This window comes from Argentina anserina, chromosome 5 (assembly GCF_933775445.1).
Source record: "Argentina anserina chromosome 5, drPotAnse1.1, whole genome shotgun sequence".
Taxonomy (NCBI): Eukaryota; Viridiplantae; Streptophyta; class Magnoliopsida; order Rosales; family Rosaceae; genus Argentina; species Argentina anserina.
Window position 1 is genome coordinate 23778332 of NC_065876.1, and position 13475 is coordinate 23791806.

The 13475-nt window shown below is 38.5% G+C and overlaps 2 protein-coding genes across 2 annotated transcripts; both read right to left on the reverse strand.

Moving 5' to 3' along the window:
* Positions 1-322: 322 nt before the first annotated feature.
* LOC126796049 (putative 12-oxophytodienoate reductase 11) lies at positions 323-3196 on the reverse strand. Its single transcript, XM_050522817.1, has 5 exons — positions 3103-3196; positions 2793-2933; positions 2532-2662; positions 1297-1473; positions 323-1088 (listed from the first exon to the last, which is right to left on the reverse strand). The coding sequence occupies exons 1-5, from the start codon at positions 3171-3173 to the stop codon at positions 496-498; spliced, it is 1113 nt and encodes a 370-aa protein (XP_050378774.1). The 5' UTR covers positions 3174-3196; the 3' UTR covers positions 323-495.
* A 3820-nt stretch (positions 3197-7016) lies between these two features.
* Positions 7017-9165, reverse strand: LOC126795780 (putative 12-oxophytodienoate reductase 11). Its single transcript, XM_050522538.1, has 5 exons — positions 9153-9165; positions 8898-9069; positions 8652-8782; positions 7926-8102; positions 7017-7671 (listed from the first exon to the last, which is right to left on the reverse strand). The coding sequence occupies exons 1-5, from the start codon at positions 9163-9165 to the stop codon at positions 7067-7069; spliced, it is 1098 nt and encodes a 365-aa protein (XP_050378495.1). The 3' UTR covers positions 7017-7066.
* Between the last annotated feature and the right edge of the window lie 4310 nt (positions 9166-13475).

Sequence of the window (13475 nt, forward strand, 5' to 3'; positions counted from 1 at the left end):
GGGGGCGGATGAAGTGTTCTCAGAAATGGAAACCCTAATCCCTAAAATTTTCTATTTATACTCGTTTTCAAAATCGGAAAATACTTCCGTTGTTAATAACTTTCACGTCCGACGTCCGACGTCCAATCTAAACGTGTGACATGTCCACGAGCTCGTATCGATGAGCCCTACAACTTCCATGAAAGAAGTTTTCACAAACGAGCGACGGAGCAAAAGTCGATTCTCACGTCGCGGAAATGTAACGTTTTTCTAAATTAACATTCCGATAACATTTCCGTTTTCGATTTAACCGATGTCGCAAGGCAACACAAACACGTTTAATGATTTTCACAAATTTTATAAATTTAAAAGCAATAAAAAAATCGTTCCGAAAAATCGGGTTATTAGATTAATTCTACCGGCCTATGTAACTTGATAACAAGAAAATTCTAAGCCTGCAGACAACTGCATGAATAGAATATAAGAGAGTTTAACCTTCCAAACTCGACTGGGCACTCAAGCAGTGCTGTCAAGAAATGGATAATCAGTGTAACCAAGGACTGGATCAGGTACGTAAAATGTATCTCGGATGTACTTGTTTAGAGGAGCATTAAGCTCAAATCTCTTTGGCAAATCTGGATTAGCCAAGAACAAACGACCAAAAGCTACAAGATCTGCACGGCCCTCAGCCACAGCATTGTTCCCATCTTCCCTGTCATAACCACCAGCAGCAATGAAGGTACCATTAAAAGCCTTTCTCATGGGAACAAGACTGTCTGGAGTTTCAAACTTTTCTCCAACAGTCTTCATTCTTGGCTCAACCATGTGGCAGTACAGGATTCCATATTTGTTCAAGGCTTTGGCTAGATAGAGTCCCAACTCCTTTGGATTCGAATCTCCTGATTCCATATAGTCGGCAAATGGAGATAATCTAATTCCAACTTTATCTGCTCCTATCTCGTCTACAACAGCTTCAACAATGTCTAGTGCAAATCGGCAACGATTTTCTAGAGATCCACCATATTGGTCTGTTCGATTATTTACTTGATCTTTCAAAAACTGATCAATTAGATAGCCATGGGCGCCATGAATTTCAACCCCATCAAAGCCTATGAAATCGCAAACAATATTAACATAATGAACATAAAAAATTGATACTCCAAGAAGACATGAACAACTTCTATAATTTCACATTCCCACTACAACTCCATCCCCATACAAGACATTAATGATCAGCATTCAGCAATATGATGCTTTTTTCTGTAAAAGGCCATCTAAAATGTTAAACTGGTTAAATAACTAACAGAAAGAAATTACCAGCTTCCACTGCATTCCTTGCAGCAAGTCTGAAATCATTGACAATCACAGGAATTTCGTCTGTCCTTAACTGTCTTGGAGGTGTGAATTGCGCCTCATCGATGCCATTATCAGGTATCTCGGGGATTAGGAGCTTGTCAGTAGAAGAGATTGGAGCTTGCCCATTCGGCTGAAAGCCTATACGCAAAGAGGCATAGAATCACTATGAGAACAGAACAAATGATATTAAAAAAAAATAAGTATATCAGTTCTGAGCGGAGCCTTGCTTTGAAATTGAAGTGTGAGATTTCTTATTTAACTCATTTTTTCGGTCATATTTTCACATCTCCACCGTTCAGTATGTAGGTGTATATATATATACACATAAAATCTCAGCTGCGGACATCCGGACGGTTTTTCCCTCTGGATTTCCTTCGTTTCTCTTCGATCCGACACTGGCGACGCCGTTTCTTTTCGCCGCAATAACACCACGATTTCCTAGACATTTCTCTGATGAAGAAGAATGCGAAAGAGATCGGAATCAGAGGTTCACCATGATCAGTGGTGAAGTTTTGAGTGAGGTTGATGCAAGACCTCCAATCTCGATCTCTTTTGCATTCTTGTTCATCAGAGTAATGTCTAGGAAAGTGTGGTGTCATTCCGACGAGAAGAAATAGCGTCGCCGGCGTCGGATCGAGGAGAAATGGCGGAAATCCAAACAGACGTCCGCAGCCGAGAAGCACTGATATATATAGACGATTCCGGCCACCGGCGACGCGCAACGACGGCGCCGACCAACACAGCCGCACTCCCCTCCTTCTGGCTCTCTTGTTTGTGCCGGCCGGAGCTGCAGGGCCAGCCGGAATCTCGAAATTTCAAATTTCTGGGCACCTAAGGAGATTTCGAAATTCCGGCTGGCGCTGCAGCTCCGGCCGGCACAGACAGGAGCGCCGGAATGAGGGGAGTGCGGCTGTGCTAGTCGGCGTCGTCGTTACACGTCGCCGGTGGCCGAAATCGTCGAATCCCCACCGTACAGACGGTGCAGACATGCCTTAAACACCTCCGTTTTGGCTGAAAGTTTCCACAGGTGATCTATACAGTAGACCTATATAGTTGAATGGTAGAGATGTGAAAATATAATCGAGAAGTTAGTCAAGTGACATATCCATTTTTTAAACCAAAAAAAGGAAACCCTCACTAGCATGACCATATATATATATATTGTCCAGTGATAGAGGTATAACTCAGAAACACACCCCTATTTGAAACCCTCCCCACATGCCAAATCTGACAGAAGAAGATACCCCCTTTAGCATGTACAGCATCGACTACGGGTTTCCATGCTTCAACTTGCTCCTTTTTCCATATACCATGAGTATTTGGATACCTTCACAAGTTCAAATACAAAAGAAACAACGAAGCGTCAATTTTGGAATGCCAAAGTTGTGAATTCTATTGCATCTTGTGAATCCTTAATAATTTACAGAAAGAAAGTTGATCGCTATTCTTAAAATTACCCTTGTGCTGTGTCAGAAACTCCAGTGGCTCCAGTTATAAGAAGACCCCCTTGGGATGATCTCTGAGAGTAATATAAGATGGCATGTGGCTGGGGAACGTTTCCGTATGATCTCATCCTATTCAATGGTGCTAAAACAACTCTAGAGTAGATAAACAAAGCAACCACTTAGCAATTAAGTTATAAGATCATCGATCGATACTTGCTTACTAGATCAAACTTATGATATCATTGATATGGGATCGATCTTAGCAATATCAGCCAACAAACAATATATGAATACAGAGAGAGAAAGATTAAAGCAAGTTCACCTGTGAGAGAGATCAAACTTTCCCAACTTGTAAGGAGTAAGAAGAGGAAGAGTGGGAGCTTGGGTTTCCATTCTTGCAATATGGGTGAGTTCTAGTTGTTCTGGTCTGGAAATGAAAGGAAGACACAATTGGGTCTTTATACGTTTGAGAGTTACGCAAAGACAAAGTCAGGAACTTGGAACTAAATGATGTAAATGGGTCCATTGTCACTGTCAACTGACCTGCGACTTGTGCCGGCCGCCTTGTAATCATAGCATTATACATACAAATATATATCTTGCATATATATAAATCGAAGTAAAAATGGCGACAATTAAAGTATCAAAATTGTGATAATTAGATGAAGCTGAGCTACGGCCGTAAAAGTCTTGTACTTATTTGAGATCCACTTCCGGCTGTGTTGGAAACTTGGAATTCAAGTTGTCTCATTCATGCAAAATGATCAAAAGGTGGGAACAAATTGTAGAAACAGAGTGACGGCGCCATCGTGCACCTGTTACCTCATAAATTCTCTGCTATTTTTCTCGGAGTTATTTATGGTGAGTCTCATCATCCAGTCCCAAGGGGCCCGCCCGACCCTAAAGGGCTAAGGCCGTTCCGGACCGTCTTAATGCAAGGGCCGGCCCAATCTTTTTCGATTACGGCAGGATAAGGGTTGTGTAAATAAAACCCGCTCGACCAAAAAGAGCTAAGGCCGTCCCGTACCGTCCTAATGCAAGGGCCGGCCCAATATTTTTTCGATTACGGCAGGATAAGGGTTGTGCAAATAAAGCCCGGTCCTACCCTACGGCCCGGCCCTAATAGCCCAACCCTAAAAGCCCGTCTTTTTAGCCCTAATAATAACATATATTTTTCTATTTTTAAAATATGTTTCTTCTATTATATATACAATGCAACTTATTTTTATATTTTTATTAATTTTATAGGTTTTATTTCTATTTATGTTTTGTTAAATAACCCTTGCTTTTGAGTGAAAGTTTCTCAAAAACAAAATTTTTTGAATAAAAAAAAACCTACGGTGCTTAAAAGACGCAGAAATTACATTGCGTAGAAATATGGAATATTCCATGTGTCTGGTACTGGATTACTGGAACTCTGGAAGACATATTTGCATGCTTCCTTCACCTTCTGCCAAATTCACAATTCGTAATAAAACATCAAAAAAAAAAAAAAACTCAGGCTCGTTTCATTATTATGTCGCAGAAGCCAGAAAGATAAAACTTCATCTTCACACGACTGTGAGCCAATTTGATAAAACGATCATGATCATGTAATTTAATGTTACTGACTGTAATTTCAATTACAAGTCGATTTAGGACTTTACGTGAACAATTTTACGATCATGATCAGTAAACAGCGAAGTTCAGAACCCTCAAGGTATCTCTAATAATTTAGATACACAAAGCCGGTGATTCAGTATTACTGTAGACACAGGCCACTTTTATTGAATTCATCTTGTACAAGGCTGCATTCAGTTTGCATCTTCACGCAGCCACAATCTACAATAAGACACTTGATCCCACAGTTGCAAACTTGCAATATCAAATAAGAAATAACTGCACCAAACATATTCAGAACTCTACATTCTGGTTAACTGTGACGCTTCTGTAACTTGGGTAAGTTCTGCTAAAGGCCTACTCTCCGAGAGCCCAAATTAAAATTGATTACGTGTCGTTAAATGATTGGTTGATTTTGAAAAGGGTGGAGACAGAGATAACTGCTTCGACGTTAGGGGTGAAAAAATGGTTTTCGGTAATTCTCGGTCTGACTTTCTCGTTGACCACCCACACGTGAGGATTCATCCAACTGCGGAAGAGATCTGTAAATTTCCCCAAATTCAAATATGAGGCCTGTAGGATGAGACAAGTCAGTAATTGTTTCATTTTTTTTTTTGCGATTTTGCTCTCAATAGAATGTTGATGTGAAAAGAGAACACCCATATTATTTATGTTGTTAGATTGGGTACGTTTTACAAAAATTGAGGCCTTATATTTGATTTTCATTGAGTGAATGATAATATTTTTACGATTTTGCTCTCTGGGTTAACATAATACATAGCTCCTCGTGTTGGATCAAGAAGCAATGATTAGGAAGAAACGTGAGTTCTGCATTGGTTTTGAGAAACAGTATTTCGAAAGGCCATCACACAACTTAAAACGGAGAAAAATCAACTTAGATGCAAAAAAATAAAGTTTACTGGGGGTAGTAAAAATTTACTAAAGTTTACTAGAGGTAGTAAACTTCTACTGGGGGTATTAAACTTGAAAAACAGTATTTCTAAAGGCCATAACACACTTTAAAACGGAGAAAAATCAACTTAGATGTAAAAAAATAAAGTTTACTGGGGGTAGTAAAAATTTACTAAAGTTTACTACCTCTAGTAAACTTCTACTGGGAGTATTAAACTTGAAAAACAGTATATCTAAAGGCCATAACACACCTTAAAACGGAGAAAACTCAACTTAGATGCAAAAAAATAAAGTTTACTGGGGGTAGTAAAAATTTACTAAAGTTTACTAGAGGTAGTAAACTTCTACTGGGAGTATTAAACTTGAAAAACAGTATTTCTAAAGGCCATAACACACCTTAAAACGGAGAAAAATCAACTTAGATGCAAAAAAATAAAGTTTACTGGGGGTAGTAAAAATTTACTAAAGTTTACTACCTCTAGTAAACTTGTACTGGGGGTATTAAACTTGAAAAACAGTATTTCTAAAGGCCATAACACACCTTAAAACGGAAAAAAATCAACTTAGATGCAAAAAAATAAAATTTACTGGGGGTAGTAAAAATTTACTAAAGTTTACTACCTCTAGTAAACTTCTACTGGGGGTATTAAACTTGAAAAACAGTATTTCTAAAGGCCATAACACACCTTAAAACGGAAAAAAATCAACTTAGATGAAAAAAAATAAAGTTTACTGGGGGTAGTAAAAATTTACTAAAGTTTACTACCTCTAGTAAACTTCTAAATAAAGTTTACTGGGGGTAGTAAAAATTTACTATATAGTAAACTTATACTGGGGGTATTAAACTTGAAAAACAGTATTTCTAAAGGCCATAACACCTTAAAACTGAGAAAAATCAACTTAGATGCAAAAAAATAAAGTTTACTGGGGGTAGTAACAATTTACTAAAGTTTACTAGAGGTAGTAAACTTCTACTGGGGTATTAAACTTGAAAAACAGTATTTCTAAAGGCCATAACACACCTTAAAACGGAGAAAAATCAACTTTGATGTAAAATCAACCTCATATTGCCTCATGAGTAAATCTCAGCCACCCATTATAAACAGAAGGTCAAGATTTTCTCTTACTTTATCTTTGGAGATATTTTCCATTATCTCTTTTCTCTTCTGCAATTCCGGTTCTTTTTGACCATTTTCTTTTCTCCTCTCGTTCTCTCATTTATAAGAACTTGAACCCAGATATAAAAACTTGTGTTCAGAGAGAAGAGCTGACATCAAAATCATGATGCTTACTCTACTCGATGAAGCCATCGGACTCAAATCATATCCATTTACTTGATTAAAGTCATAGCATAGGTCATAGGAGATTATTAATGAGAATTTGCATATGGATACCGAGCATGAAGGACTGAAGGTTCAGCATAGGAGATAAATACAATAATTTTCTTTCTTGGTGGAAAGATGAAAACCCATATTTTGACATTACAGATTCAGCAAAATTAAATCAATCTGGAAAAAAATCTTCCTACACATATTGACCTACTTGGTCAAAAGCTTCCCAGCTCTAAATTAAATTCTATGAACTCGGGTCTTTGAAGAAGGGAGTTAACCGAAAAGTTATTAAAATTTTTAACTCAAAGCACTGTTCCCACAATCACATAGACGACGTCTGTGAATTAACAGTCCGGCGCTCCGAGAACAGGCTTATAACAGACGTTGCCTGTAACTTGATAACAAGAAATCATTAAAGCTGCAAACAAGTGCAGGAACGCATACTCAGTCGGAGACTAAAGCAGTGATGTCAAGAAATGGATAGTGAGTGTAACAAAGAACCGTATCAGATACGTAGAATGTCTCTCGGATGTACTTGTTTAGAGGAGCATTAAGCTCAAATCTCTTTGGTAAATCTGGATTAGCCAAGAACCAACGACCAAAAGCTACAAGATCTGCACGGCCCTCAGCCACAGCTTTGTTCCCATCTTCCCTGTCATAACCACCAGAAGCAATGAAGGTACCATTAAAAGCCTTTCTCATGGGAACAAGACTGTCGGGAGTTTCAATCTTTTCTCCAACAGTCTTCATTCTTGGCTCACTCATGTGGCAGTACACGATTCCATATTTGTTCAAGGCATTGGCTAGATAGAGTCCCAACTCCTTTGGATTAGAATCTCCGGATTCCATATAGTCTGCAAATGGAGAGAATCTAATTCCAACTTTATCTGCTCCTATCTCGTCTACAACAGCTTCAACAATGTCTAGTGCAAATCGGCAACGGTTTTTTAGAGATCCACCATATTGGTCTGTTCGATTATTTACTTGATCTTTCGAAAACTGATCAGTTTGATAGCCATGGGCGCCATGAATTTCAACCCCATCAAAGCCTATGAAATCGCAAACAATATTATTAGTGTAATAAAAATATTCAAACTTGTCATTACCCGAAGCCATAACAAAGAGACCATGAAAACTTATTAATCATTTAACATAATGAACGTAAGAAATTGATACTCCAAGATGACTTGAACAAGTTCTATAATTTACTATAACTCCGTCCCCACACAACACATTGTTAGCACCCCACATTGATATAATACTTTTCTGTAAACTGATTTAATATTTAACAAAAAGAAATTACCAGCTTCCATTGCATTCCTTGGAGCAAGTCTAAAATCATTAACAATCTCAGGAATTTCATCTGTCCTTAATTGTCTTGGAGGTGTGAATTGCGCAACACCGATGCCATTAGAATGTATCTCGGGGGTTAGGGGTTTGTCATTAGAAGAGATTGGAGCTTGCCCATTCGGCTGAAAGCCTACAGGTAAAGAGGGATAGAATCACTATGAGAACACAACAGATGATATTGAATTAAAAAGGTTCATTGATATGTAACAAACCCATGGCAGAAGAGATGTCGATAGATATTAATGTTAGGTGAAAAAAAAAGTTCCTAATCGGATAGTTTTAGATTGTTCGGTAAAATACAGAAACTATGCATGCAGGTCCTTTGGGCCTGATCAATCATATCCATCGTCCATGTTATTCTCTGGATTGACTTGGCATGAACGGTTCCATAGACTCGATGTTGAGAAACCATAGTGTATTTCCAACATATAGACAGCTAAATTCAGCCAAAGTAATTTTTGTTAAGAGGAATAGCAGATTAGCAGATGCTATACTAGTTCATAATTTCATTTTTGTTCTGAGTTCTGAATTCTGAGGCATATATAGCTGAAGCTTCATGTTTTTCTAATACATTAAGGAGGAGCAACTAATTTTCAAATGCTGCACTTGTCTAATAAGTCACTTATGCTCACAATGGTTTCAATGACAAAAATAAGTCATAAATAAGTTAGGAACGCACCACTATTTGAAACCCTCCCCACATGCCAAATCTGACAGAAGAAGATACCCCCTTTAGCATGTACAGCATTGACTATGGGTTTCCATGCTTCAACTTGCTCCTTTGTCCATATACCAGGAGTATCTGGATACCTTCACAAACAAAAGAAATAAGAATCGCCAAATTTTGGAATGACAAAGTTGCGAATTCTATATCTTGTGATTTTAAATTTTACAGAAAGAAACTTGATCGCTATCTGCAAGTTACCGTTGTGCTGTGTCAGAAACTCCAGTGGCTTCAGTTATGAGAAGACCCCCTTTCGATGTTCTCTGAGAGTAATATAAGATGGCATGTGGCTGGGGCACATTTCCGTATGATTTCTGTCTAGTCAATGGTGCTAAAACAACTCTGCAATGGATAATCAAATCAATACAACCATCTATACCTTTTTAGTGGACATAGCAGTATCTATGGCATTACGTCTACATGACCAAAAAAAAGTTGACACAGCAACATAACTACCTCTAGAAAACATTATAATATGATCCAAACATAACTAAATTTGAAGCATTATCATGCATAAAATAGATTGGATTATGACATGCTCAAGAAGAAAGGAGGCATACTTCTACTAATCAAATGCAATTAAAAAAGAAATCTAACTATGAATTTAAAGCGACTTGGGTCAATTTTAATAAACCCTTCACCTCTTACTGATCATCTATGCAGATAATTTGTTTAAGATGGGAAGGTTATTGATTATAATTTCTGTCGTTTACCGCCGACCACATAGAGTATTAACAGTGTTCAGTTATAATGATACAAGTATATATTACTGAATTCAGCTATTTGAACTTTCAAAAGTTTGAAAGTATGCTATCAATTGTTCACTAAAACTTAAGAATTACATAAATACATGATGGTAAAATATTATAAGTGATAAGAGCTAAGCTAGCAAAGAGCACAGCCAAAGTAATTGAGTAAGCACCTATGTTGTACGGACACGGACACGGATACGGCGACATGACACGGCGACACGGAAAAACCCAAAAACAGAGGATCCGACACGGCTTCGACACGGCAAATAAAATATATATATTTATATATTAAATACATAAAAAGATACTAAAATTTGACATAAGGATAATCTTATTAACAAAATAGTGTTCTAAATCCATTACAAATAACAATCAAACAACTTCAAATAGATTTAGTAAGTGCAAATAAAGAGATGTTCATAAATGACATATGCAATAGCCACAATAGGTAGCAACTTTGGAGTTTAGACGTTTGGGCAACAACTTTGCACCTTCAACAATGCAACACCTAATACACAATAAGAGTTAGTCATTCCATAATCAATCTAAACATCTTAATCATTCCATAATAATTGAAATAATAGAGAATATATAGCTAAGAATTTACCTACTAATCACCTTCAATAGTCCATCTCATCATTAACAAGCATCCTCTCTAATGCCGGTTCATCAAGGGACAATTCTGCAAGCTCAAGCACATCATCATTAATCCCTGGTTCCATAGACTCATGACCATCTCCCGTAAGATCCCATATTGAGTCCCTATCTTTATAATAGGTAGGCTCGGCCCTTGCCAAAAGTCGAAGATTTGTATGAACATACACCAAATCTTGAGCTTTTTTTGGTTCCAACTTGTTCCTCTTCAAATCTTGTATGAAGCTATATGTACTCCAATTCCTTTCGCAACAAGAAGATGAACAAGGTTGATTAAGCAACCTCAAAGCCAAAGATTGGAGTCTTGGTGTAGAAGCTCCATAGGAGGCCCACCAAATTAGAGGCTCAAAATAAAACTTGTTTTCCAAAGCATCCGGTCTTGAGTAATCACCTATGTTCAATGAAAAATATCCATATTCTTCCATCATTTTATTACGAACTTGCGGATCCGGATAGAGCTTGATAAGACATCTCTTCCTCTCATTGGTGAGCTCGGTATCTCTATGTGGAGCAACCCGGTTAGGATCCTCTTCAAGCCATTGAGAGCTATAATACTTTGGGTTCAAAGAGTGAGCCATGCAATGAAGTGAGGTGGAACTCTTAGTCCACCGAGCAATCAAGGTGGAGTACACCACATCATAAAACCTTGATGCATCACAATGAATTGATAAGACATTGGCAAACTCGGGAGTATAAATTGCCTTCTTCACTTTCTCTATCATTGTATCCCACCACTCGTAAACCAAGTGAAGACAAGGCTTATCCAAATCGGCCATCCTTATCATCTCATATATAGGTGACATAAATGCAATCATGAAATCAATTTGCTCCCACAAGGTGTCACTCAATAGCATTTCCTTCACCGCTCTTGCCTTCTTAACATCATCTTCTCTATACATGTCCCATCTTGGACTAATCACCATTTGTTGCATGCCATTCTTCACATCTCTAAACCTTTTAAGCATCACATAATGAGAAGCAAATCTTGTCTCGGCAACTTGGAGCAACTTCAAGGCACAATTATCATTATACATGGACAAACGCATGTTATGGTTCACGATAAAATTCTTTATGAACCAAACATCATTGCAAACATCCATAAGCCACCCCAACTCTTTTTCCACATTCTCCCCGGGTAGATAAGCTTTAGCTTTCAAAGTATCTTTCAAAACAAGATTGAGTGTATGTACCACACATGGTGTCCAAAATATGTGTGGATGTGCCTCTTCAACCATTGCACCGGCAGCAGCACAAACAGGCGCATTATCTGTCACCACTTGAACCACATTTTCCGAACTAATGTCATTGATGGATGCCAAAAGCAATTTTGAAATTTCAGTTTTGTCTTTGGTCATGCCATCACAATTGACCGCTCTCAACATCATAGCCTTGTTTGTAGCAGCAGCCATCATATTGATTAATGGCCTCTTTTGGCCATCAGTCCACCCATCAGAACACAAGCTCACACCGGTCTCTTTCCATGTCTTCTTCACAGGTTCCAATGTCCGCTCAACATGACACCTCTCATTATCAAGTAGTGTGGTCCTCAAAGCATTGTACCCTGGAGGAACATAACCCGGAATATTGCTAGCACGGGTGTAAGAGCTTCGGTAGAGAGGATTCCTTGCAACATTGAACGATAGTCCACTACTGTAAAACAATCTTGCAATCTCAGCATCACATTGTTGCCTATCTTCAATCTTGAAAGCTTTGGCTAGTTGTGGACTCACTCTTCTCTTTTTTGCTTCATCATCCCTCTCCATCAATGGAAAATAGCTTGAACCACTTCCGGAAAAACTAGAAGAGGGAGGCAAAGGAACCTTATTAGGAGCCCTCTCTCGCAATTGCTGCGCACACCAATCAAGAAGTTGTTGCATCTCTTGCATTTTTGCTTGTGTGACTTTGGTGCGAGGCTTGATCCCTTTTCTTGGGATTTTAAGCAAATGAGTCTCGACTCTAGAATGTGACCCATTGAATCTCTTTTCGCAGAAACTACAAGTGAAACTCACATTTCCTCCTCCTGCTCTTGCAACACCGTCGGCATCAACAACTATATCCTTAGTGACATATTTCCAAAGTGGCGCAGATAAATTTTCCTCCACATTTGAATCGACACTAGGTTCTGTAGATGCTGCTGAAGTACTCATCCTGTGCAATTGAATCACAATATACAAACATTACACCACATACCGTAAGTCCATTTTTAATCTAACACATATATAAGTCCATTGAACAGAGATGGAGAATTCTCAGTCTAACACATAAACAAATTGAACCATAGGTCATCATAACATCACACATATATATATAGTATATATGATCCCGGATCCACACCTGTGCACCCACCCACCGCACTTACCTCCTTCCTCCATTTAGTCCATTATCTTTATACAAATATACATATATATCAAATTCTAACCCAGTAACCCACAGTCCCACAGACCCACACCCACACTGATTTGAGGTCGAAAGACGAAAAGAAAAAAAAAAGAATTACTTACAGATATGAGGTCGGAGGCTGGCTCTCGGTTTCCTGCTCAAGACATCGGCCACCACATTTGCCTTCCCCGGGTGGTACTCTAATATGAAGTCATAGTCCTTGAGGAGTTCCATCCATCTCATCTGTCTCATATTCAGCTGCTTCTGTGAGAACAATTACTTCAAACTCTTATGATCTGAAAAGAGTTGAAACTTCTCACCATACAAGTAATGTCTCTAAATTTTCAGGGCAAACACAACTGCCGCAAGTTCTAGATCGTGTGTAGGGTAGTTCTTCTCATGAATCTTTAACTGTCTAGAGCCGTAAGCAACAACTCCCCCATGCTGCATCAACACACAACCCAAACCTTGGAGCGAAGCATCACTGTAAATGACATAGCCACCACCACTTGAAGGAATCGTCAACACTGGAGTTGTGGTCAAACTGTCTTTAGTTTGTTGAATGCTTCCTCACATGCATCCGTCCATACGAATGGGGTATCTTTCTTGGTCAACTTGGTCAATGAAGATGCAATACTAGAAAACCCCTCGATAAACCTCCTGTAGTAACCTGCCAAACCGAGGAAACTACGAATCTCTGTAGGGTTCTTTGGACGACTTCAATTCTTTACTGCCTCTACTTTTGACGGGTCCACTAATACTCCATCTTTTGAGACAACATGACCAAGGAATTTGACCTCTTCTTTCCAGAACTCATACTTCTCTAGCTTGGCATACAATCTCGCCTCTTTCAAGGTCTGTAACACTATTCTCAGATGCACCACATGTTCTTCTTGTGTCTTGGAGTATATCAGAATGTCATCCATAAACACCACAACAAACTCATCCAAGTACGGGCTAAATACTTGGTTCATCAAACTTATAAAGACAGCTG

Coding starts and splice junctions, on each gene's coding strand:
- LOC126796049 (XM_050522817.1), bottom strand. CDS start 3,173: ATGGAAACCCAAGCTCCCACTCTTCCTCTTCTTACTCCTTACAAGTTG. Junction 2,934..3,102: donor AAGTTTGATCTCTCTCACAG/GTGAACTTGCTT, acceptor TATCTACTCTAG/AGTTGTTTTAGCACCATTGA. Junction 1,474..2,531: donor GGGGAGGGTTTCAAATAGGG/GTGTGTTTCTGA, acceptor CTTTGCGTATAG/GCTTTCAGCCGAATGGGCAA.
- LOC126795780 (XM_050522538.1), bottom strand. Junction 8,783..8,897: donor GTTTCTGACACAGCACAACG/GTAACTTGCAGA, acceptor TTGTTTGTGAAG/GTATCCAGATACTCCTGGTA. Junction 8,103..8,651: donor GGGGAGGGTTTCAAATAGTG/GTGCGTTCCTAA, acceptor CTTTACCTGTAG/GCTTTCAGCCGAATGGGCAA.